Source organism: Chiloscyllium punctatum, chromosome 6 (assembly GCF_047496795.1).
Source record: "Chiloscyllium punctatum isolate Juve2018m chromosome 6, sChiPun1.3, whole genome shotgun sequence".
NCBI classification, from domain to species: Eukaryota; Metazoa; Chordata; class Chondrichthyes; order Orectolobiformes; family Hemiscylliidae; genus Chiloscyllium; species Chiloscyllium punctatum.
The window spans coordinates 28,903,034-28,927,190 of record NC_092744.1 but is presented as its reverse complement, the minus strand read 5'-3'; the positions used below and the strand labels follow the sequence as shown (position 1 = coordinate 28,927,190).

Genomic DNA, 24,157 nt, shown 5'->3' with positions numbered 1-24,157 from the left:
TAGTCTTAATATATGGTCTCTGAATTCTGACTTATTAATTTCTCCTTAATCAATATTAACACTCCTCTCAATTCATGCCCAAAAAATAATTCAAATGGACTAAATTTGGTCGATTCATTTGGTGCATCTCTGTTCGCAAAAAGCACAAACGGAATTCCCTTATCCTAATCGTCTGGTTAGTCTTGACTACGGTCTTTAATGTCTGATGCCACCTTTCTAGCACTCCCTGCGATTCTGGATGGTAGGCAGTAGATTTGAATTGTTTTATTTCTAAGCTGTCCATAACTTCCTTGAATAGTTTTGATGTGACGTTTGACCCTTGATCTGATTATATTTCTACTGGTAGTCTGTATCTGGTGAAACATTTTTGTAATTCCTCTACAATCATTTTAGCTGTGATATTGTGTAATGGAATGGCCTCTGGAAATATAGTCAATATATCCATTATTCTTAACAAGTACTGATTCGCACTTTTTGTTTGAGGTAGGGGACCTATGCAATCAACGAAGACTCTTGTAAAAGATTCCTCAAATGTAGGATTAGGTATAAAGGTGTGGGTTTTATTACTACCTGTGGTTTTTCAATCACCTGACACATATTACATGCCTGGCAAAATTCAACTACTTCCTTGTGCAGTCCAGACCAGTAAAAAATGTTTTTGTATTTTGGCTTGTGTTTTCCTCACTCCGAAATGACCCCCTAGAGGTAGCTCATGTGCCTCCTTTCTATACACCACTGTCAGTATGATTTGATGACTTCTGCCCATTTCTCATCTGCCTGAATATGTGATGATCTCCATTTCTGCATTAAGACATCACTTTTAATGTAACAACATTCAAGGATACATTTAGATTTATTTTCTGTGCGTGCCTTTTGATATGACTGCTCTAAATTTTCATCTTTCTGCTGTAACTCAGTTAATTTATCTGAGCTAAAGATGTCTGCTTTGTCATCAACTTCTCCTGCTTTGTCTCCACCATCTGATCATACAGGGTCTCTGCTAATTCCACTTTAACTTCCTTATCTATACTCTTTAATGTCTCCTGTTTCAACTGGTGACGTTTTGACCTCATTACCACACTGTCAGGAAAAATTTCAGGATATGTATCCTGTAATTGTTCAGTTTGAGTTTCCACTGGCTTTTCAACCACAGTAGGCAGCACTCCTATCAATGAATCAGCTATGTCAATGGCAAGGACGAATTGTATTCCTGGAGCTGAGAGTTTGTCCAATACTCCTACCACAAATTCTGCACACTTTTCTGAACACTTTAATGTCACTTTACATAATTGAGAGCTTTTTGTCTTATCGTGAATTCCCGTTACTGGTGATAGTCCTTCAGAAGTAAATATCTCCTCATCTTTGAGCATCACAACTGAGAGGATCCTTGTCCCTTAATATTGTAATCTCTTTACCTGCTGCTCCTGGCTTATGTGAATAAACTTTACCTTTGCGGGTATATGGTTTAAGAAGATCTGGCACCTCCTCCTTAACCAACCTCCAACCAGCTTGGACATTCTGGTGCAGCTTTCTGTTCCCACTCCAACAAAATTCACTGGTTTATCCTGTTTGCCTACATCTGGCTTCCCAGTGCTTCTCCTAACCCAGCAACACTGTGATTTCATGTGGCCAACTTTACTGCAGTGAAAACACTGGAGGTTTTTAACCTCTCTGTCCCCTTCAAGGGTTTCCTTTTTACCATGTGGTAAGTTAGCCTTATGATCTTCACCGACATCTACCTTTCCCTTTCCACGTGAGCATTTCTCTTTTCCCTAATTTCTATCCCTTATAGATTGAAATTGATTAGGGATACCAAACTTTGTTTTATGGACCAACTCATTTCAGCTGATAATCTTGCTGTTGTAACTTTCCGCTCTTCCACATGAGTTCTCACTACTTCAGAAAGTGAATTTTTAAACTCCTGTCTAAGTGCCAATTTCTGAAGTTCAAACACTCTCTCTTTTTCTCTCTCTTCCTCTAAAGCCATTCATTCTTTTTCTCTTTCCTCATTTCTGTTGCCCTTTCCTTGTCTTTTGCCTCTAACTAAAGCTGCTTCATTTTAAATTGAACTTTAGCCATCTCTATACATTCCGATGGTGTTATTATGGACTCGGCCAGATCACTCACAACATTCTTAAGCAGGCAGACTAGACTGTAACTTTGCAATTTGTTTGAGTAATTACTCCGAGTAAGTTAGCTAGGTTGACTATCAGCTTTTAAAATAGACAGAAATTTATTCACAAAATTATGGAATGAAACACAAATAACAGAATATAGAAAACCTACAGAACTAGACTTAATGATGCTGTTCTGAAAAATATGTGCAACACTCCCAATAAACAAACCCCTTAACAGTAAAAATGAAACAAAGGCTTACAGGTTGAAGTTAGAAGGGCAGATGGAGAGAGAGACCCTGACCTTAAATTTACCTGGACCATCTCTGATACCTCCCTCTCCTTCCTGGACCTCTCCATCTCCATTAATGATGACCAACTTGACACTGACATTTTTTACAAACCCACCGACTCCCACAGCTACCTGGATTACACCTCTTCCCACCCTAACTCTTGCAAAAATGCCATCCCATATTCCCAATTCCTCCGCCTCCGTCGTATCTGCTCCCAGGAGGACCTGTTCTACCACAGAAGACACCAGATGGCCTCCTTCTTTAGAGACCGCAATTTCCCTTCCCACATGGTTAAAGATGCCCTCCAACGCATCTCATCCACATCCCGCACCTCTGCCCTCAGACCCCGCACCTCCGCCCTCAGACCCCACACCTCCAACCGTAGACTACCTGGTCAGGTCCACGGCCCCCCCACAACCCACCCTCCCATCCTGGCACTTTCCCTTGCCACCGCAGGAACTGTAAAACCTGTGCCCACACCTCCTCCCTCACCTCTATCCAAGGCACTAAAGGAGCCTTCCACATCCATCAAGTTTTACTTGCACATAAACTAATATCATTTATTGTATCCGTTGCTCCCGATGCGGTCTCCTCTCCATTGGGGAGACTGGGCGCCTCCTAGCAGAGCGCTTTAGGGAACATCTCCGGGACACCCGCACCAATCAACCACACCGCCCCGTGGTCCAACATTTCAATTCCCCCTCCCACTCTGCCAAGGACATGGAGGTCCTGGGCCTCCTTCACCACCGCTCCCTCACCACAAGACGCCTGGAGGAAGAACGCCTCATCTTCCGCCTCGGAACACTTCAACCCCAGGGCATCAATGTGGACTTCAACAGTTTCCTCATTTCCCCTTACCCCACCTCACCCTAGTTCCAAACTTCCAGCTCAGCACTGTCCCCATGACTTGTCCAGACTTGTCCTACCTGCCTATCTCCTTTTCCACCTATCCACTCCACCCTCTCCTCCCTGACCTATCACCTTCATCCCCTCCCCCACTCACCCATTGTACTCTATGCTACTTTCTTCCCACCCCCACCCTCCTCTAGCTTATCTCGCCATGCTTCAGGCTCACTGCCTTTATTCCTGATGCAGGGCTTTTGCCCGAAACATCGATTTCGAAGCTCCTTGGATGCTGACTGAACTGCTGTGCTCTTCCAGCACCACTAATCGAGAGTCTAGCAGCCTGCTTCCACACAGCTCGCTGCTCAACTGACTCACCAAAGTTCTGAACTGAACTGCACAGCTAGAGAGCTGGCCACACCCCCATGACTTATACAGGTTATTTCTAAAACATAAAAGCTTGGGCCTAAAGTCTCATCTGTTTATGTATAAACAAAAAGGCCTCCCAAAACCCTTTCATCTCTGTACCAAACCCATTCAATTCTGGGCCGGAGCGCTTTCTGACCCCTCTGAAAAGAATCAAGGACATACTATCCTTGACAAAAAGAACAGCTTTGAGAAAAAAAGACTGGCTTTGTGACAGTGTTTCCAGCAAATTTAAATGCTAAGCTATTGCTGTAATTATCTATTCTTCCCTCACGGAAGGAGGCAGCTGCAACTCCAACTTGTCTGCTAATTCCCGCAGCTTGGCCTTAACCACCTTTTGTAAAACCCTCAAGGTCACTTCTTCCACCCTCACAAAACTCTTGGTGACTGAAAGAGCCATTGTTATCTCAAGCACTGTTTAAACCAACTTAAATCAATACCCAGAACAAAAGACACTAACAACAACTACTTGCTGCCTTCAGGTCCATCAACTCCACTCCCAATTTGGAACTACAAAACAAATCTCGCAAATAGCCCTCAATCTGTTATGGACCAGGCCAGACTCCTCAAAACATTTCAAGAAGATGGCCCAGACTCTAACTTTGCTATTTGATTTAAGCAAGTGTACAGTGGCTATTCCAGGAGAGATTCAGCTGGTCAATCCACTTCGTTTTAAGCAAAACAGAATTTATTTACTAGATTACTGAATGAAACACACAGAACAGAAAACAGAATACCGAATAACATATCCTAACCGAAAACCTCCAGAGTATTCCAACTTAATGATGCTATTCCTAAATACTTGCAACAATCCCCATAAACATCCCTTGGCACAAAAGGAAAAATCAAACAAGTTCTTATAGGAGAGAGGTCAGAGAGAGAGAGACGGTCTAGCAGCCTTTCTTCACACACACACACACACACACACACCTGCATTAAAACTAGAGAATAGCTGATCTGGAAGAACTAGCCACTCCCCTTCAAATATACAAGTTTTTTTTAACTTGAAAGCCTTCTGTCTGAGGCAACTTTTGCTAGCTATTATCAAATTGGCCCTAAAATCCGTCCAAACACAGGATGTTTGGAACCTTTGTTGTTTATAACCTCTCTGAAACAAACCAAGGACAACCTAACTTTGCTAAAGGAGCAGCTTCATCACAGTACCATCCACAAGATGCACTGAAGACATTCACCAAAGCTCTTGTAACAGCACCTTCCAAACACATGACCACTTCCCTCTCAATGGACAAGGGTAGCAGATACATGAGAACACCACCACCTGCAGGTTCCTACCAAGCTATTCACTGTTATGTCTTGGAAATATATCACCCTTCCTTCAGGGTTGTTGGATCAACATCCTGGAATTCCCTCCTTGGGAGCATCATGGACTAACTTTCAGCACATGGACCACAGTGGTTCAAGAAGGCAGCTCATCAGCACTTTCCCAAGGGCATTAAATGCTCATCCAGCAAGCAATGCCCAGGTCCCACAAGTGAATATGAAAAGAAACCTCACACCGGTCCTTTTATTTCAAGCACTATCCTCGTAAATATTAAAACCTCAGTGATGACTCACTACTATCTTCACTCTAAAGCTCCTTGCTCAGACTCAGGCTGGTAGAGCTACAACGATTTTCCTTTTTGGTGTAGTCACAAAATGCATTTTGCATTCATCTGCTGTCTTTCCCTAAAACACCTAAAACAAACTGCAAACTAAACTCACTATCACTTTTAACATCAGAGCAAACACATTTGAATTCCCTCACTCAGTTATCTGGCTGACCTTTTGGATTGTTCAGTTTCTCTGTGTCACTGGACTTCTCTAGCTAGGTAACAACCTTTTTTCTCTCTTTCTTTTTATTTCATTCACTTCAAGGGTTTAAAATCTCATGAAAGTGCAGATAAAGAAAACAAAATCTCCAGATTCCATTTCTCAAGACCCTGCAAGCTCAGAAATGAAACCCTGAAAATGGCTGTGTCTTTCCCCTCTTAACTTACAAACTACAAAATATGAATTCAATTTAAAGTTATACTTTGATCTTAAAAATTAGACAGAACATGACTGACCTGTGATATAGGTGTTTCGATGTAGGACATGAACTAGAACTGCAATATCATCGTCTGTTAGTTTATGGCTAGGAAAAAGCCGTGTGTTTCCGTTGAGAGTCAATGTGAATCCCCCATACATTGTCCTACAGGGAAAGGGCAGACAAGTCGTTAATGGACTTGGGGCACTTGGGATTTGTCACACTCTCTTTGCATTCATGTTCTCCAAACTACATTGCAGGAAGCCGTGCCTAAAGCAGGGATATCAGACAGTGGTCCACTCATCAGGACCCTCACATCCACCGTCTAACAATTCCAAGCAAGAAATATTTCCCTCTTGTCATTTGGGTGTTTAGGGTTCAAGTTTTATGCACTGGGCTCGGGAAGCCTGTCACAGCTCATGCTCAGCCCCCAAAAGTAACCTAAGTACAGACATGAAATGAGATAGAAGCTTGCTTTACCATTTGGGCTCTTCTTCTTCCCTTCAATGGGGTAGGGTAAACATTCTCTGCAAAAAATGCACAAAGTACCCAGAATAAAATCAGAATCTAAAAGCCTTCATTAGTATGGAGACTATCTTCCCTCATCATGGCAGGCTTGGTCTAATGAGTGTGAAGGACCTAACCTGTCTGTAATTGCCAGACAGGTCTTTAGTCCAACTCCATTGTTCTTTTTTAGAAAGGCTTTGTTCTGAATTAGGAAAGTACAGGACTCCTCTGGGCTGCTAGGTCTTGGGCCTCAGCTGCAGTATCCTATTGGGTACGAGAGGAAGTGTCGAAGTTCACTAATGATGTTATTACATCTGGAGATTCATTCACCGGGGCGGCACAGTGGCTCGGTGGTTAGCACCAGGGACCTGGGTTTGATTCCCGCCTTGGGCGACTGTCTGTGTGGAGTTTGCACATTCGCCCTGTGTCTGCGTGGGTTTCCACTGGGTGCTCTGGTTTCCTCCCACAATCCAAAGTTGTGCAGGCCAGGTGAATAGGCCATGCTAAATTGCCCATAGTGTTAGGTGCATTAGTCAGGGGTAAATATAGGGAATGGGTCTGAGCGGAAGGTCGGTGTGGACTTGTTGGACCGAACGGTCTGTTTCCATACTGTAGGAAATCTAATTGCATTTTGAGATGATAGCGGGTGAAGTGCCAGTACATAAATGAGAGAGAAGAGGGAGAAGGAAATTGAAAATGAATCTCTGTCTCCTCTATTTCATGTAGTTTAAAGATCTACAAATGTAGAAAGGCACAAGAATATTGCATTCACATTTCCCTTTATTGTTTTCTTAGTCCTCCATTGCAAGATTTTAAAATGTTCCTACAGTAAGGTTAGTTCGTTAGGGTTATTGTTACCTGTTGTAATTAGACTAATTCAAGAAATATTGGACACAAAGCCATCTGATACCAGACAATGACCAGACGTAAAAAAGCCAGACTATCCAGAGTCATGCCCAAGTAAAAACTAAGATGGTTGTGGCTGTTGGATATCAGTTGTACCAGTCTCAGGACATCCCTACATCCCTGAGGAGTTCCACAGGGTAGTGTCCTAGGCCCAACAATATTTAGCTGCTTCATTAATGACCTTACTTCTATAATAAGGTCAAAAGTAGGCTCGTTCACTAATGATTGCACAATGTTCAGCACCATTCACAAATTGTTAGAAACTGAACCAGTCCATCTCCAAATGCAGCAAGACCTGGACAATGTCCAAACTTGGGCTGAGGAGTGGCAAATAACATTCACGCCACACAATAATGGGAAATTACCATCTCCAATGAGTGAGAATCTAACCATTGACTCTTTAAATTCTATGGTATCACTGTCACTTAATCTCTCACGATCAACATCCTGGGGGATACCATTGACCAGAAATGGAAATGAATTAGCCACATAAATACTGTGGCTATAAACACGCTGAACATAATCAAGTTGAAGGCAGCTCATCAATATCTTCTCAAGGTCAATTAGGGATGGACAACAAATATTGGTCAAGCCAGTAACTCCTAAATCCAGTTAATGAATAAAAAAAACATTATAAACCTTAATAGTTTTTGATTTTTTTTGTCCTGACACTGACATGTTAGTTTATTGCCTATAGGGACTCCTAACTCTCTTTGTACTTCCAGTAATTTGATTAAATATGTACATTGGTCTAAAATAAATGCAAAATGCTGTGGATACTGGAAATCTGACACAAATGCAAAGAATGTCAGAGGTGCTCAGCAAGTCTGACAGCATCTGTGCAGGGAGAAATAGAGTTAAGTTTCAAGTCTGATTTGACTCTTCAAAACTATAAACTGATGGATTCATTTTTGGTTGAAAATGGATAACCACATACTCAATAAATCATTCACTCAAAAACATTGCTGTCTCTCTGTAATTTCATACTGTCACCTGTAGTAATTGTAATGCAATCAGCCAGCTGGACTTCATTGAATATGAGTTTCCTGACTGGGGCTGTTAATCTGGTTCGATCAAGGAGACCTGGCTGACATTAAAGGATGAAAGTCAGGGATATTGGGTCCCTTGATTGACTGACTCGGTGAGATACGGTGTTATTGTCAACGACTATGCATTTGTAAATAAAGGGTGACTGGTGATGGAATGCTGACCTCTGAAGAGTTACTTCACCATCTACATCGTGGACGCTGTCATCAACTCACAATTAGCAAAGTTGAATGCATGGCTGGCTTGTGTTATCTAACTCACTATTAAATATAGTGACCCTAACGAACTAACCTTACTGTAGGAACATTTTAAAATCTTGCAATGGAGGACTAAGAAAACAATAAAGGGAAGTGTGAATGCAAAAATAAATTAGCAAAAAATAAATTAGCAAAAGGAAAAGATTAGCAAAAAATAGTTTGTCCATGACCAACAGAATTGATTAAATTTACAGTGAATTTATAAGGAAACGCAGACAGAGTCACAGAGATGTACAGCATGGAAACAGACCCTTCGGTCCAACTCATCCATGCTGACCAGATATTCTAAATTAATCTATCCCATTTGCCAGCACTTGGCCCATATCCCTCCTAATGCTTCCTATTCATATACCCAACCAGATGTCTTTTAAAATTTGTAATGGTACCAGCCTCCACCACTTCATCTGGCAGCTGATTCCATACATGCACCACCCTTTGTGTGAAAATGTTGCCCCTTTATGTCCCTTTTAAATTTTACCTCTTTCACCCTACACCTATACCCTCTTGTTCTGGACTCCTCACCGTGGGGAAAAAAACCTTGTCTATTTACCCCTATCCATGCCCCTTGTGATTGTCTAAACCTCTATAAGGTCACCCCTCATCCTCTGACACTCCAGGGAAATAAGCCTCAGCTTATTCAGCATCTCCTGAAAGTTTAAACCCTCCTACCTTGGCAACATCCTTGTTTTCTGAACCCTTTCAAGTTTCACAATATCCTTCCTATAGGAAGGAGACTAAAATTGGATGCAGTATTCTAAAAGTGGCCTAACCAATGTTTTGTACAGCTGCAACATGACCCCCCAACTCCTACATTAATGCTCTGACCAATAAAAGAAAGCATATCAATATTAAAAGGATATTTCTGCATGTTTACAAAGAGGAAGTTATTGAAAACCTCCAATTGCTGTTGGTCACAAAGTGATGAAAGACTCTCAGTATATGCGAAAGGTCAGTTAAAGCAAAGTGTTCCATTGAGTTTAGAGTTCAACAGACAGAATTTATGAGCAGATTCGAGATACTGATTTCTGGAACTTTCTAAAGTATCCAGAAAATATTCCATTGTGATAGGTGTGTTTCTTTAAGGATTACTTGTTACTGAAGGAGAGGAAGAAGAGAAGAGACAAACAGTAGAGAGCAATTCTCAAGTCTATGGCCAAACAGAAATCAAACAAATGGAGACTGTTCTGGATTAGTGGTGCTGGAAGAGCACAGCAGTTCAGGCAGCATCCAAGTAGCTTCGAAATCGACGTTTCGGGCAAAAGCCCTTCATCGTTTGGCAACATATGTAACACTTTGTTCCTTTCAAAGCTCAAGCTGTTGTCTAGCAATTATAGACCATCAAACATTCTCTTATCTCTCTTTTAAAAGTTTTTCTGTCGAAGTCACTTAACGCTTTGTAAACTGCAGGCAATTCCCAATTGTCTTGACCATTTGACCTTGCATTTGAAAAAGTCATGACAAGCCACTTGCAAAGCAAGAATTGTCCACATCTTCAAGTTTCCTGTTCTTATAACCATAGTGGTCAGGTTTCAAAATTCTACAGACTCAAAAATTGTTCCTCCAGAATGAAAAGTAGCAAGTGTACCTCCACTATATAAGACATGAAGGAGAGACATAAGCAGGAATGACAATCCCAATACTTAACATTAGTGTTGGGAATGCATACTTATAGTTCAGGATTGAACGTTATGGAATGTTCAAGACAGATTCTGGATTTAAAAGAGTTTTATCAAAGAGTAAAAACTATTGTGAGTGCAATTGCAAGTCTCTCTCCTGAGATCTTTTTATCAGTAGATTTCTTGGGAATTTATGTTAATTATTCTGCCAGTTGCTTGTATTCCATGAGCTTTAAGGATCTACTATATGTCTTCACTAATCTTTTTCTCTTTTTTGTACATAGTTGTAGAAACTTTTATCATCTGGTTTTATGTACCATGCAAGTTTGCTACTTACTTTTTCGTGGATGTTCATTGTTCTTGTCCAGCACTAACTATCTTTGAGAAAGTGAGTTGCCTTTTTGAATTACTGCAACTCTTGCAGCTTGGGGCACCCATTGTGTAGATAGGGAGGAAGTTCCAGGATGTTGACGCAGCAACAATGAAGGAACAGCAACATACAGTAGGTTCTGATGTAATGCGAAAGTTCCGTTCCCATGTGATCCCGTGTTATAAGAAAATTGCGTAATAGCCACGCCATTTAAACTAATGGATCGGAATTATGTTATAGCCAATACAGGTAAGGAAAGTTCGCTTTCAAGAAATAATGGCCTAAATTCTTCAATTGTGTTAAAGCCAATTTGCATTGAAGAAACGTGCATTATAGCAGAGCTGACTAGTTGTGAGTCAAGATGGGATGTGATTTGGAGGGGAATTTGATGGTGGCGGTGTTCTCATGTATCAACTGCCTTCGTCATTCTAGAAGGTAGAGGACGCAGGTTTGGAAGGTACTGTTGAAGGAGCTTTCGTGAACGTAGTGCATCATGTTCATGGTACACATTGCTGTATGTCGGTGGAAATGAATGTTTAAAGTGATGAGTGGAGTATCCTGACTGCTTGGATAGTTATGGATGGTGTCAAACTTATTGAGTATTTCAGCACACTCCTGGCTTGTGCTGTGTGGATGGTGAACAAACATTCAGATGACGGGGGTGAGTTATTTGTCACGGAATTCGTAGTGTCTGACTGACTCTTGCAACCACAAGATTTATATGGCTAGTCAACTTCAGTTTCTGATGAATGGTAATGCCCCAACATTTTATTTCTAAGGAGTTCAGTAATGGTAATGTTGTGCAATATCAAAGAGTAATGGTTAGATTCTCCTTTGTTGATCCTTGCCTGACAATTGCGACATAATGTCATTTCTGAAAAATGAATTGTGGTTCGTGTAGGCACAAATGAGTCATTTTCTAGTTGACAAAAATGCAATGAATGGGTGCCACAGGGATCAGTGATGGGACTTAGCTCTTCACAATTTATTCATGTGCTGAGGCTCTTGCTGTTTGTGGTGTATATTAATGATGTGCACTTAAATATAAGGAATATGTTTGAGAGGTTTGTGGATGACATCAAAATTGGTAGGGTGATAAATAGTGAGGAGGATTGACTTAAACTGAAGGTGGATATCAATGCATTGGCCAACTGGACAGAGGACTGGTAAATGGAATTCAACCCAGAAGAATATGAGGTAATGCATTTGGGAATGGCCTTCAAAGCAAGGGATGAAACTATCAATTTGTATGGCTTTCTTGGTCATTTCCAGGAGCAGTTCAGAGTCAACCACATTACCCTAGGCCAGACCAGATAATGACTGCAGGTTTCCTTCCATAAGGAACATTACTAAATGACATTACCAAGACAAGATATTTATTTAGCATGATTTAATTGATTGAAGTTTCTCAGTTGCCACTGTGGCACTTGCCTCTCAATGCCTCTCAATCATTAGTCTAAACCTCTAGATTAATTGTAGAGTAGAACTACCACTCCACACTGTAGTTATATATCAACCACAGCGCACCACTGTAATATAATGGGAAGAAAGTTTTGTTAAAGCTTTGCAAAATTCTAATTGGAACAAATCTGGATTACCATGTTCACCTTTGGGCAACGTTTTATACAAGACATTTTGGCTTTGGTGGGATTGCAGCATAGATTTACTTCAACGTGAACTCCAAGGATTAGATATTGAAGGAATTTGCATTCTCTCCAGTATAGAGAGATAAGAGGTGATTTGTTTGACAATGTTAGGGATTTGAAATTAATTGATAGGTCAAGGAAACAAATTTTAGAACCAAGTTCTTCATGGAGAAGTCAGAAACACCTCCCATGTAGCTCAAAAGTCTGGCATTCCCACAAAAAGTAATAGTAATTTGAAATTGATGTCAATAATAATCTTGAGGATATGGAGTTCAGATTAGATACAGTGTGGAAACAGGCCCTTCGGCCCAACAAAACCACACCGACCCATTCCCCTACATTTACCCCTTCATCTAACACTACGGGCAATTTAGCATGGCCAATTCACCTAACCTGCACATTTTTGGGACTGTGGGAGGAAACCGGAGCACCCGGAGGAAACCCACGCAGACACGGGGAGAATGTGCAAACTCCACACAGTTGCCTGAGGCGGGAATTGAACCCAGGTCTCTGGCCCTGTAAGGCAGCGGTGCTATGTGTGGATAGAATGACGACACAGATCAATCATGAGCTCATTGGTTACAATTTGAAGATTGTGGGACTGAATAGTCTCTTCATTTTAGATATTCCTGTGATGTACGGTAGAAAATGCAATTTGAAAAATATGTTCAGAGCTGGTTCCGTAAATGATCTTAAACAGCTCAGAGGGCCACAAAAATAAAACTGGACATGGGTCTAAGCAAGTCTGTTACATCGATATGATGGGATGAAATTGTCTCCTGCTGCACCCACTCTATGATTTGTTCATACATATTTGTTCTGTTTGTTAACAGAACGCCCCCTCAGCTCATTTGTTTGCAATTGCAATATCTGGGACTTTAATGAACCCCAATTCCCTTAATCGTTCTGTCTCTCATATAAGAACATTTACTACTAGCCGTAATATCATTTGCAAATTTAATATGTGAAGAAGTATTGGGCAGACTGACCCTGGTGGGAGGTGGTCAGTCTGGCGAGTCACTTCCTCAATGTATGGGTTGCGTTCTTTTTTCATGTCTGCACAGGTTTGCAAGTAAAAGTCCATCAGTCTTCCGGGACTGCTCGGCCTGGTCTAAAAATATAACAAAGGTAAATTAGCCGGTCTGACACAAACCAACAGCACAGTTGATCCCACTTTGTTTCATTACTGCCGCTCCATAAGGTTCTCCTCCCTCCTCTCCCCAACTGCCTAACGCCTCTACTTTCCTAATTCAAAGTTAAAAATCAGACAACGCCAGGTTATAGTCCAACAGGTTTATGTGAAAGTACAAGCTTTCGAACGCTGCTCCTTCGTCAGGTAGCGCTCCGAAAGGTTGTACTTTAAAAAAAACCTTTTAACGATAACCTGGTGTTGTGTGATTTTTAACTGCGTCCACCCCTTTCCAACACCGGCACCTCGACATCATTCCTAATTCAACTTCTTCCTACTTTCTAGTCTGTCTCTCACCAACGCCAATCTCTGTCGTTTTCTCTCTCCCTTTCATTTCGCGTTCTCCAACCTCCCCTCTCCTCCCACCGCACATCTCCCTTCCCTGTCGCTCTTTCCCCCTCTATCTTGATCGACTTCCCTCCCACCCTCCATCTCTAATCCCCCTCTCCTTTTACCTCTCCCTGATCCAACGTGAAATCCATCTTGCATAAAACCGCGTGTTCTGTTTCTATGGTGACCGACAAACAGCAACAAGCTTCTCATAATGTCAGCACAACACAGAAAACCGCGTCCACTGCCAGGGGGAGACAGAGAGAGGTGTGTCGGGACAGATTTGATAGAAATAGGAGGCACACTTGGGGGGCGGGGGAAGAGAAATGGTAAAAAGTGAGAAAGACAGGCACGTAGAGACTGGAGAAAGATAAAGGTTGGGGGAAGGAGAGAGGAATGATAGAAAAGAGTGATGGAGATCAGAGGCACATACAGATATAAAATGAAACAGCCAAGGTCTTTTACTTAGTGTAGGGAAGTCCAAAACGAGAGGGTATAGATTCAAGGTGAGAGGGGGGGAAGATTCAAAAGTGATCTAAGAAGCAACTTTTTCATGCAGAGGGTGGTGCTTGTATGGAATAAGCTGGCAGAAGAAATGGTGGAGGTTGGTACAATAACATTTAAAAAGTATCTGGATGGGCAAATAAATATGCAGGGTGTATAGGGATTTGGGTCAAATGCTGGCAAATGGGACTAGATTAATTTGAGATATCTGGTCAGCATGCACTAGTGGACCAAAGGGCCTGTTCACATGGTGTTAAGCTCGCTGTACCCCTCAAAGTAAGGGTCGATATAGATTAAAAAAAAAGTTGGAGATAGAGACAGGAAGAGGAGAGGGAAATTGGGCCAGAAAGAAACATGGATCAGAACATTGCAAAGAGTTGTAGGGACAAAGGCAGCCAGAGATAAAAGGAAACTAATAGAAATAGACAAAAACAAGCAAAAAGAGAAAGATAAAGGAATAGAGGACTTGGAAGGTACAGCAGGGACAATGATGGGAAACTGGGTGAGAGAGGGGCAGAGATGGTGATAGGCAAAGAGAAAAAGACAAATAGAATCACAGAATGTCCACACCGACCCATCCTATACCTCCCTACCCTATTCCACCTAACCCACATACTCCTGGACACCATGGGCAATATCGCCAATTCCTCTAACCTGCAAATCTTTGGACTGTGGGAGGAAACCCACACATAGGAAGAATGTGTAAATTTGTAGCCGGTCACCCAAGACTGGAACTCAGTCTGGGCCCCCGGTACACTGAGGCAGCAACGCTAACCACTGAGCTATTGTGCTCAGAAAAAGATCAGATTATCCAACACTGTTGGGAAAGCAAGGCAGCAAATCCTAGCCACAAATGGAATAAGTGACAATAGTATCAATGTCTATGAATTATTCTTTATAGTATGTGTGTTGCAGGGACAGGTGTGAACTCCAAACCATTGCCTGTGGATTGCTGATTTAAAAAAAAACATTTGTAGAATATAGTTGTTCTTGCCTGTCCCTAGTTGCCCTTCAGAAGGTAGTGGTGAACCGCCTTTGTGAACCACTGCAGTCCACCTGCTGTAGGTTGATCCACAATGTAATCGGGGAAGGAATTCCAAGATTTTGACCCAACAATTGTGAAAGTACAGCAATCTATTTCCTCATTAGGGTGGTGAGTGACTTGGAGGAGAACCTGAAAGTGGTCGTATTTCCATGTATCTGCTGCCCTTGTCCTCTGAGATGGAAGCGGTTGTGGGCTTGGAAAAGCTTGTCTGAGGATCTTTGGTGAAATTTAGAACTGCATCTTGCAGTTTGCATTCACTGCTGGTATTGAACGTCAGTGGTGGAGGAAATTGGATGCTTGTGTATGTAATGCCAATGGTGTCAAGCTTCTTGAGTGATTATGGAACTGCCCTCACCTAGGCAAGAGGGGAATATTCCACCACACTCCTGCCTTGCACCTAGAAATAATGGACAGATTTCAGATAGTCAGGTGCTGAATTATTCACTAGGAGAAAGTGAGGACTGCAGATGCTGGAGATCAGAGCTGAAAAATGTGTTGCTGGAAAAGTGCAGCAGGTCCGGCTGCATCCAAGGAGCAGGAGAATCGACATTTTGGGCATAAACCCTTCTTCAGGAATCAGGAACTATATTCCTTTTTCTTCAGGATTCCTGAAGAAGGGCTTATGCCCGAAACATCGATTCCCCTGCTCCTTGGATGCTGCCTGACCTGCTGCGTTTTTCCAGCAACACATTTTTCAGCAGTGAATTATTCACCACAAGATGCCTTGTCTCTGACCTGCTCTTGTAGCTCCTGTGTTTATATGGTGAGTTTCTGGTCAATGATAAACCCCCCCCCCCCCCCCCCCCAAGGATGCTGGAAGTGGTGGATTCAGTGATGGTAACTTGGCAGTAATTAGATTGTTGTTTATTGGTAATGATCATTGCATAGCATTCATATGGCGTGAATGGTACTTGCCTACCCAAACCTGGATATCGTTCAGATCTTGTTGTATTTGAACATGGACTGCTGCAAAGTTCTGAACATTATGCAATCATCTGCAAACATCCCCACTTCTGACCTTATGATGGAAGGAGGTCATTGAAGAAGCAGCTGAAGGGGTTAAACTGATAAAAAAACATAACACCAAAGGAGCGAAACAGTTTATTTTGCAGCTCAGATTTCAGAAGACTCACATATTAAGTGTTAAAAGCAAATCTCACTCATCCAAAACTGCAGATTAACAGCAATTTGAAAAAAATAATAGAGAACCACTGGAGACAGGATCAGGGCCAATAAGGTCAGTGCTCCTGAGAACCATGAGACGAGGAAATATGGCATACTGGCTTGCATCTATTTTAAACTGAGAGTAAAGATCACTCTACATTATTCCCCCTTACACTGACCCGACCCACCCACCCTCCCCGGTCAGCTATGGCAAGGGACTGTAGTCTGTACAGAATGAAAATAAGTATGGATGTGATAAGTTATACCTCCCTATCATCAAGCACCTATCTACAGTAGTTTCTTTGTCTCGCATTTGAACTGCAGTCTTGTATGTTCTCACATTTCGAGAGCTCATTAAATACTTTCAATCCCCTCTAAACCTGCTGTCCTAATTTTAAATCTGGCCCCCTCTTACTGACTCATCTTGTACAGGAAAACATTTCTTGCCATGTACCCTACCTACGTCCCTCAATTTTGTACACCTCAAACATATATTTCTTCAGCTTTTTCTGCTCTGTAGGAAAATAATAAAAATTCCTGATGAAGGGCTTTTGCCCGAAACATCAACTCTCCTGCTCCTTGGATGTTGCCTGACCTGCTGTGCTTTTCCAGCGCCACAATCTCGCCTCTGATCTCCAGCATCTGTAGTCCTCATTTCCACCTCTGGAGGAAAATAACACCAGTTGATATCTCTTTTCAAAGCTGAATTGCTCTAGCCAAGCAGCATCTTGATGAATCACCTCTGTACCCACTCTAGGTCAGTCACATCCTTTCCACAGCATGGTGACCAGAACTGCACATACTATTCCAATTGTGGCCCAGCATTATACACAGCTCCATCATAACCTCTCTGCTTTTGTATTCAAGGCCTCAACTAATAAGGCAAGTATTCCATATACTTTCTAATCACCATATCGACCGGGTCTGTTGCCTTCAAGAATTGTGGTCATACATACGAAGGACCCCCTCATCCTCTGTACTTCCTAGGGTCCTGCTCCCAAGACACATCACCTCACACTTCTCTGAACTAAATCCCATTGCTACTGGTCCACTGCCTCCTGCCACTAAGTCATTTAGTGATGGTGGCGATGGCACCATTAGATTATTAATCAAGAGGTTAATCCAGCCAATACCTAGGTAATATCATGGGGACCCAGGGTCCAAACCTCACCATGGCAGATGGTGAAATTTAGAAATAAAATGCAATTAAGAAATAAAAATCTGGAATTAAGACTCTCATGATGACCATGAATCCATTGTCTATTGTTGGAAAAACCCACCTGGTTCATTTATGTCCTTTAGGAAAGGAAACTGCTATCCTATCAGGCCTACATGTAACTCCAGACCCACAGAAATGTGGTTGATGCTGCCCCTGGAGCAATAATTGTGGGCCTGGCCTGCAATGCCCTTATTGCATGAACAAAAAAAATTATAGATTCAATTGCTATATTGCCATGGGTCCTAGGGTTCTTACCTTCTCTACAAGTCTCCCATGCAACATCTTGACGAATGCATTCCTGAAGACTATGTAGACTACAACAACTGCACTACCCTGATCTACACATCTAGTTATCTCCTCAAAAAGGTCAATCAAACTTGTCTGACATCATCTCCCCTTGACAAAGCCATGCTCACTACCTTGATTAATCATTGCTTTTCCAAGTGGAGATTAATTCTGTCCCTCAAAGGATTTTGTAACCTTCCCTACCACTGGTCTTTAATTCCCTGGTTTATAAGTAATACCCTTCATGAATAGTTTGGAGACGCCGGTGTTGGACTGGGGTATACAAAGTTAAAAATCACACAACACCAGGTTATAGTCCAACAGGTTTAATTGGAAGCACTAGCTTTCAGAGCAACACTCATCAGGAGGACACAATTGTAAGACACAGAATTTATAGCAAAAGTTTACAGTGCGATGTAACTGAAATTATACGTTGAAATAATTGAAAATTGATTGTTTGTTGAGTCTTTCATGTGTTCGAATACCATGATAGTTTCACTTCTTTCATGTGTAAAAAAAAGTTACATTCTCAGGTTAACTGTAACAATTGGTGTTCGCCAGACAATATGTTGAAGGTGTTAGCCCCCTGTGTTCTCTGTCTGTGCCATAATGTTTAGACTGATTCTAACCTAAAAAGTGAGATAACAGAGTTTTACATGAATTCATGCAGTTTTTGAGCAAAGTACAATGTAACTCTGCAAGTACAAATTCACCCCACAAACATATATGTATATGTGTGCATGTGGGTCTGTGTGTGTGTGTGTGTGTGTGTGTGTGTGTGTGTGTGTGTGTGTGTCACACCTATCATGGTATTCGAACAGATGGAAGCCTCAACAAAAAATAAAGGCATTTTTCAATATATGATTTCAGTTAAATCATACTGTAAACTTTTGCTATAAATTCTGTGTCTTACAATTGTGTCCTCCACAACCACCTGATGAAGGAGCGGTGCTCTGAAAGCTAGTGCTTCCGTTTAAACCTGTTGGACTATAACCTGGTATTGTGCAATTTTTAACTTCATGAATAATGTTAGTATATTAGCTGTCCTCCCAGTCCTCTAGCACCTCTTCTGCAGCCAGAAAGGATTTGAAAATTAATATCAAGGTCTAAGAAGTCTCCTCCCTTGCCTCCCACAACAGCCTGGGACTAACCTCCTCTGGGCATAGGACATCAAATTTCAAGCCCGTTAAAACCTTTGCCCTTCCAATAAGTTACAAAGTAAAGTTCCTTCTACTCTCTCCATAAAACATTCCCAAGTAGAGTTAGGGTTAGATATAGAGTAAAACTTCCTCTACATTATCCTCCAAACACTCCCAGGAGAAGTATAGCATAGGGTTAAATACAGAGTAAAGCTCCCTATGTTGTTCCTTCTTCTGAGCCAGAAGGCCTAGGTTCAAGTACCACCTACTCCAGAGGTGTGTAATAACATGTGAATTAGAAAACATCTCAAGCTTCCTGGACACTGTCCCCATCATACATTCTCAGGGTAGGTATAGAACAGGGGTCACATAAAGTAAATTTCCGCCTTTTCTTTTATACTGAAAGTAAAGCTCCCTCTACTCTTGTAAACAAAGTTAAGATTGGGCGACACGGTGGCACAGTGGTTAGCACTGCTGCCTCACAGCGCCAGAGACCTGGGGTCAATTCCCACCTCACGCAACTGTCTGTGTGGAGTTTGCACGTTCTCCCCGTATCTACGTGGGTTTCCTCCGGGTGGTCCGGTTTCCTCCCACAGTCCAAAAATGTGCAGGGTAGGTGAATTGGACATGCAAAATTGCTCAGTGTTAGGTGAAGGGGTAAATGTAGGGGAATGGATTTGGGTGGGTTGCTCTTCAGAGGGTCGGTGTGGACTTGTTGGGCCGAAGGGCCTGTTTCCACACTAAGTAATCTAATCTAATTCTCCAAATTGTCTCCAAACACTCACAGGAGAGGTACAGCATGGGGTTATTTAGACAGTAAAGAATTTTGTACACTGTCCCCACCAAACTATCAAGGCAGAATACAGGTTGGATAAAGCTCCTTCTATTCCACAAAAGGGTAAGGGTGATACTGTTGGAAGACTGATTCAAATAATTAAGGAAATCTCTGATACAGAGAATTTAACAAGGAGCAAACATAGACCCATAGTTAGTGTGCAGTGGGCTGGCTGAGCTGATGGATTAATATTAGTGAGAGATGGATTAAAAAAAAAGGGTGTTCTATCTTCATGTAACCATACCAATAGGGAATATTGACTATAAATACAGCACCAGATAACAGACTCACAGTAAACAGATACCTTGAGATATGGCTGTATAGCTCCTCAATAATGGCAACATGCCCAAGACCTGAGGCAAGTAAATCATGATCAGACACAAACATTCTGATGGGCCAGTAGACAAAAATATTCATCCCAGGAACAAATTAACATGATTGTTACCATGATTCCAGCGTGTGAACAGCACAGGTTTTGCTATGACTAATATTCTAAAAATGTGGAAATAAACACATGGATCTACATTGTCAATATCTGTGGGCAGCAGTAATGCAGCAGCAAACCCTGGGGAGCGAGGAGCTTAGATACTTCATGCTTTATAGCTCACATCTCAGTCCACAGGCAAACAATTCTATTTCCAAACACACCATGGCTCACCTCCCTCTGTCAGTGAGCTGAGCACCCCTCCCTCTCTCCGTCAGTGAGCTGAGATTCCCTCCTCTCAGTGAGCTCAGTATTCCCCTTTAACTCCATGGAGATCCTTCTCTCACACCTTGGTTAGTTGAGAACCCCTCTCTCCTCCTTAACACTTGGTGAGCCAAGTACCCCTCAAACTCTCGGTGAACCTTTGGTGACCTGAGCTCCCCTCTGACCCTCGGTGACCTGAGCTCCCCTCTGACCCTCGGTGACCTGAGGTCCCCTCCTGTCAATGTGCTGTGATCCTCTCAGTATAATTGTTGCAGGAAGATGAGTTGGGTTTCAGAGTAAGAGGACACCGATGGCCGTAACAACTGTTCACTGGATAAAGACGAGCCCTCGCCCACAGTCAACATCATTTGTTGCTGATCCGCACCCATGGCAACAGCAAGTGGGATGGGTAGATCAGAGGGTTTCAGCTCCATGGAATCCTGTGATTCACGGTCAACAAAGTCTGTCTCGTGGTCATTACTATTGGTCCTCTTTACAGCTGGAAAGGAAATCATTACATAGAATAAGCTCATAAAGCATGGTGATATCCCCACTTCTCATTTAAAGCACCAAATGTCAAGAGTATGTGAGCATAATGTTCTTCAACAAAGACAGGCCTCACCATGATGGACAACACTCGGGCAGACTAGGGCTAAAGTCCCTTTAACATTATTACAGAAAAAGATGAGACTTAACAGTTCAGCAACTTCTTGGTAAAGACTCCCTGATTGTACAGTGCTCCTTTGGTACTGACCTCTGCCGTCTGTCTGCCATTACATTAGATACAACTCTAACCAGCAAAGAAAATTCCCTCCTGTGCCCATCAACTCTAGTTTTGGTAAGGCTCTTGGTCCTGAAGAAGGGCTTATGCCCGAAACGTCGATTCTCCTGTTCCTTTGATGTTGCCTGACCTGCTGCACTTTTCCAGCAACACAATTTTCAGCTCTGATCTCCAGCATCTGCAGTCCTCACTTTCTCCTAAGGCTCTTGGTGCCACACATATTCAAATATGCCCTTGACGTGAAGGGATGCACTTGCTACTCACCTGCGAAATATAGCTCTTTTGTCCATGTTTGGACAAAGCTGTAATGAGGTCAAGAGCTGGGCAACTCTCTCAGAGTCTAAACTGTCAGTGAGTATCTTATTGTTGTGCAAGTGTTGCGCAAAAGCACTGTTTTGAAAGTATACCGATAGGTCAGTAATGGGCCGTGTCAGACTTGTCCTGTTTTTCCTGAGCTAAGCATAATTAGACAATTTTTTTTACATTGCCAGGTAGATGCCAATGTTATAGTTTTACTGGGATAGCATGACTAAAGGCATGTCAATTCTGGGCTTAAGCCTTCAGTAGTATTGCTGGTGTGTTGTCAGGAACACATAGCTTTTGGCAGTTATCTAGTGCATTCAGCCATAATCACATCATGAGTGATAACTGGGACCTCAGGAGGAGGCCAAGATGGATTCCTCTATTCCTGGCTCAAGATGGCTACAAATGTTTCAGCCTTGTGTTTTGCAGAGTTTCTGGGATCCCCCATCATTAACAATGGGGATATTTGTGAAGCCTCCTCCTGTAGTTGTTTAATTAGCCACCACCCTTTATTCCTGATGAAGGGCTTTTGCCCGAAACGTCGATTTCTCTGCTCGTTGGATGCCGCCTGAACTGCTGTGCTCTTCCAGCACCACTAAACCACCATTTATGACTGAATGCAGGTCTGCAGAGCTTAGACTGGATTAATTGATTGTGGGATCGCTTAGTTCTGTCTATGCATGCTGCTTCTACTATGCAAATATAGTACATAGCTAAAATCCCCCACACAAGGCAACATCCTGGTAAATTTTTTCTGTACCCTCTCCAAAGCATCCAGATCCTTCTGGTAGTACGCAATATTCCAAGTGTGGTCTAACTAAAGTTCTATAAAGCTGCTAAGGTACGAAATATAATTTTGTACCTTTGCCAACTCATTTTTAGGTATGCTTGGTTCTGTTGCTCGTATACCCCCTTTGCATACTTTATTGAGCAGTTAGTCTCCCAGACTGATGGATTAATACTAATGGTAGAGTAAGGGCTCTGTGGTTACTGTGATTCAAGATAATTCTGATGCCAATGGCTCTTCATATCTGAGGTGCTAACTTTAAATATTATTGATTGGACATACATCCAAATCTTGGGCACTTTGGACAGGACACTTCTGAAAACAAAACAAATTGGCTGCAGTGGGAAAAAAATGTTGCGTTTATCAAGAACACAAGCTGCTCGACTGGAGTCATCAAGTATATAATATTTTTGGCAAACTGTGTCACATGATCCAGTTAGAGGTTTGTAATAAAGCTATTAAATTTGAATGGAACAGGCTTTGCTGTCTCTCCTCCCTGAAACCTATCTCAAAGTTTGACAACTGAAAAACCATTGGAATATTGCATTACCCCAAGTAGAGGGTTCTGAAAGGGAAGTTTTCATTGCTGGAAAATGAAGAGGTCTTAATGGGGAATTTACCAACTGTAACTGGTACAAAAAGACATCCCTCATGGCAAATGGGTACAAAACATGAAGCCACATGGTATCAGGATTGAGCTGGCAAGGTGGATACAGAACTGGCTTAGTCAAAGGACACAGAGGGTAGCGGTGGAAGGATACTTTTCAGAATGGAGGGCAATGACTAGTTGAGTTCCAGAGGGATCAGTGCTGGGACCTCTGCTGTTCGTGATCTACATAAAGGGTTTGTAGGAAAATGTAGCTGATTTACTTGAGTGATGGAAAGGGATAGATGTACTCCACTGAGCAAGAGTTACAGCTGGGGAAAGGGAAATTACGATGCAATTAGGAAAGATTCAGGAAGCGTAGAATGGGGAAGGAAACTGCAGGGGATGAGCACATTAAAGATGTGGAGCTTATTCAAGGAAAAGCTCCTGTGTGTCCTAGATAAGTATGTACCTGCCAGGCAAGGAGGAAGATATAGAATGCGTGAGTCGTGGTTTACTAAGGAAGTGGAATCCCTGGTCAAGAAGAAGGCGGCTTATGTTAGAACAAAATGTGAAAACTCAGTTAGGGTGCTTGAGGGTTATAAGGAAGTCAGGAAAGACCTAAAAAGAGAGCTCAGAATAGCCAGGAGGAGACATGAGAAGTTGTTGGCGGATAGGATCAGGGTTAACCCTAAGGTTTTCCATAGGTATGTCAGGAATAAAAGAATGACGAGAGTTAAATTATGGCCAATCAAGGATAATAGTGGGAAGTTGTGTGTGGAGTCAGAGGAGATAGGGGAAGCACTAAATAAATATTTTGCGACAGTGTTCACTATAGAAAATGAAAATGTTGGCGAGGAAGATACAGAGATACTTGCATCTAGACTAGAAGAGATTGAGGTTCACAAGGACGAGGTATTAGAAATACTGCAGAGTGTGAAAACAGACAAGTCCCCTGGGCCAGATGGGATTAATCCTAGGATCCTCTGGGAAGCAATGGAAGAGATGGCCGAGTCTTTGGCATTGATCTTCAAATCATCATTGTCTACAGGAATAGTGCTTGAAGACTGGAGGATAGCAAATGTGGTTCCCTTGTTTAAAAAGGGTAGTAGAGACAACCCTGGTAATTACAGACCAGTTGAGTCTCACTTCAGTTGTTGGTAAAGTGTTGGAAAAGGTTATAAGAGATAGGACTTATAACCATCTAGAAAAGAATAATCTGATCAGGGACAGTCAGCATGGTTTTGTGAA

General features: G+C 42.2%; 2 protein-coding genes across 3 annotated transcripts in view; both read right to left on the bottom strand.

Annotated features, from left to right (window-relative positions):
* Positions 1-15,648, bottom strand: part of lrrc34 (leucine rich repeat containing 34) — a 57,353-nt gene extending 41,705 nt beyond the window's left edge. The window contains exons 1-3 of the mRNA XM_072572217.1: positions 13,696-15,648; positions 13,041-13,162; positions 5,743-5,867 (exon numbers count right to left, since the gene is read on the bottom strand). Coding sequence (XP_072428318.1) covers positions 5,743-5,867; positions 13,041-13,162; positions 13,696-13,722 — 274 coding nt within the window. The 5' untranslated portion in view covers positions 13,723-15,648. The remainder of the gene's footprint in view (positions 1-5,742; positions 5,868-13,040; positions 13,163-13,695) is intronic.
* An 834-nt stretch (positions 15,649-16,482) lies between these two features.
* LOC140478808 (myoneurin-like) overlaps positions 16,483-24,157 on the bottom strand; it is a 46,359-nt gene continuing 38,684 nt past the window's right edge. For both annotated transcript variants that reach the window (XM_072572207.1, XM_072572208.1), the window contains exon 8: positions 16,483-20,948. In XM_072572207.1, the coding sequence (XP_072428308.1) occupies positions 20,707-20,948 (242 nt within the window). In that variant the 3' untranslated portion in view covers positions 16,483-20,706. The remainder of the gene's footprint in view (positions 20,949-24,157) is intronic.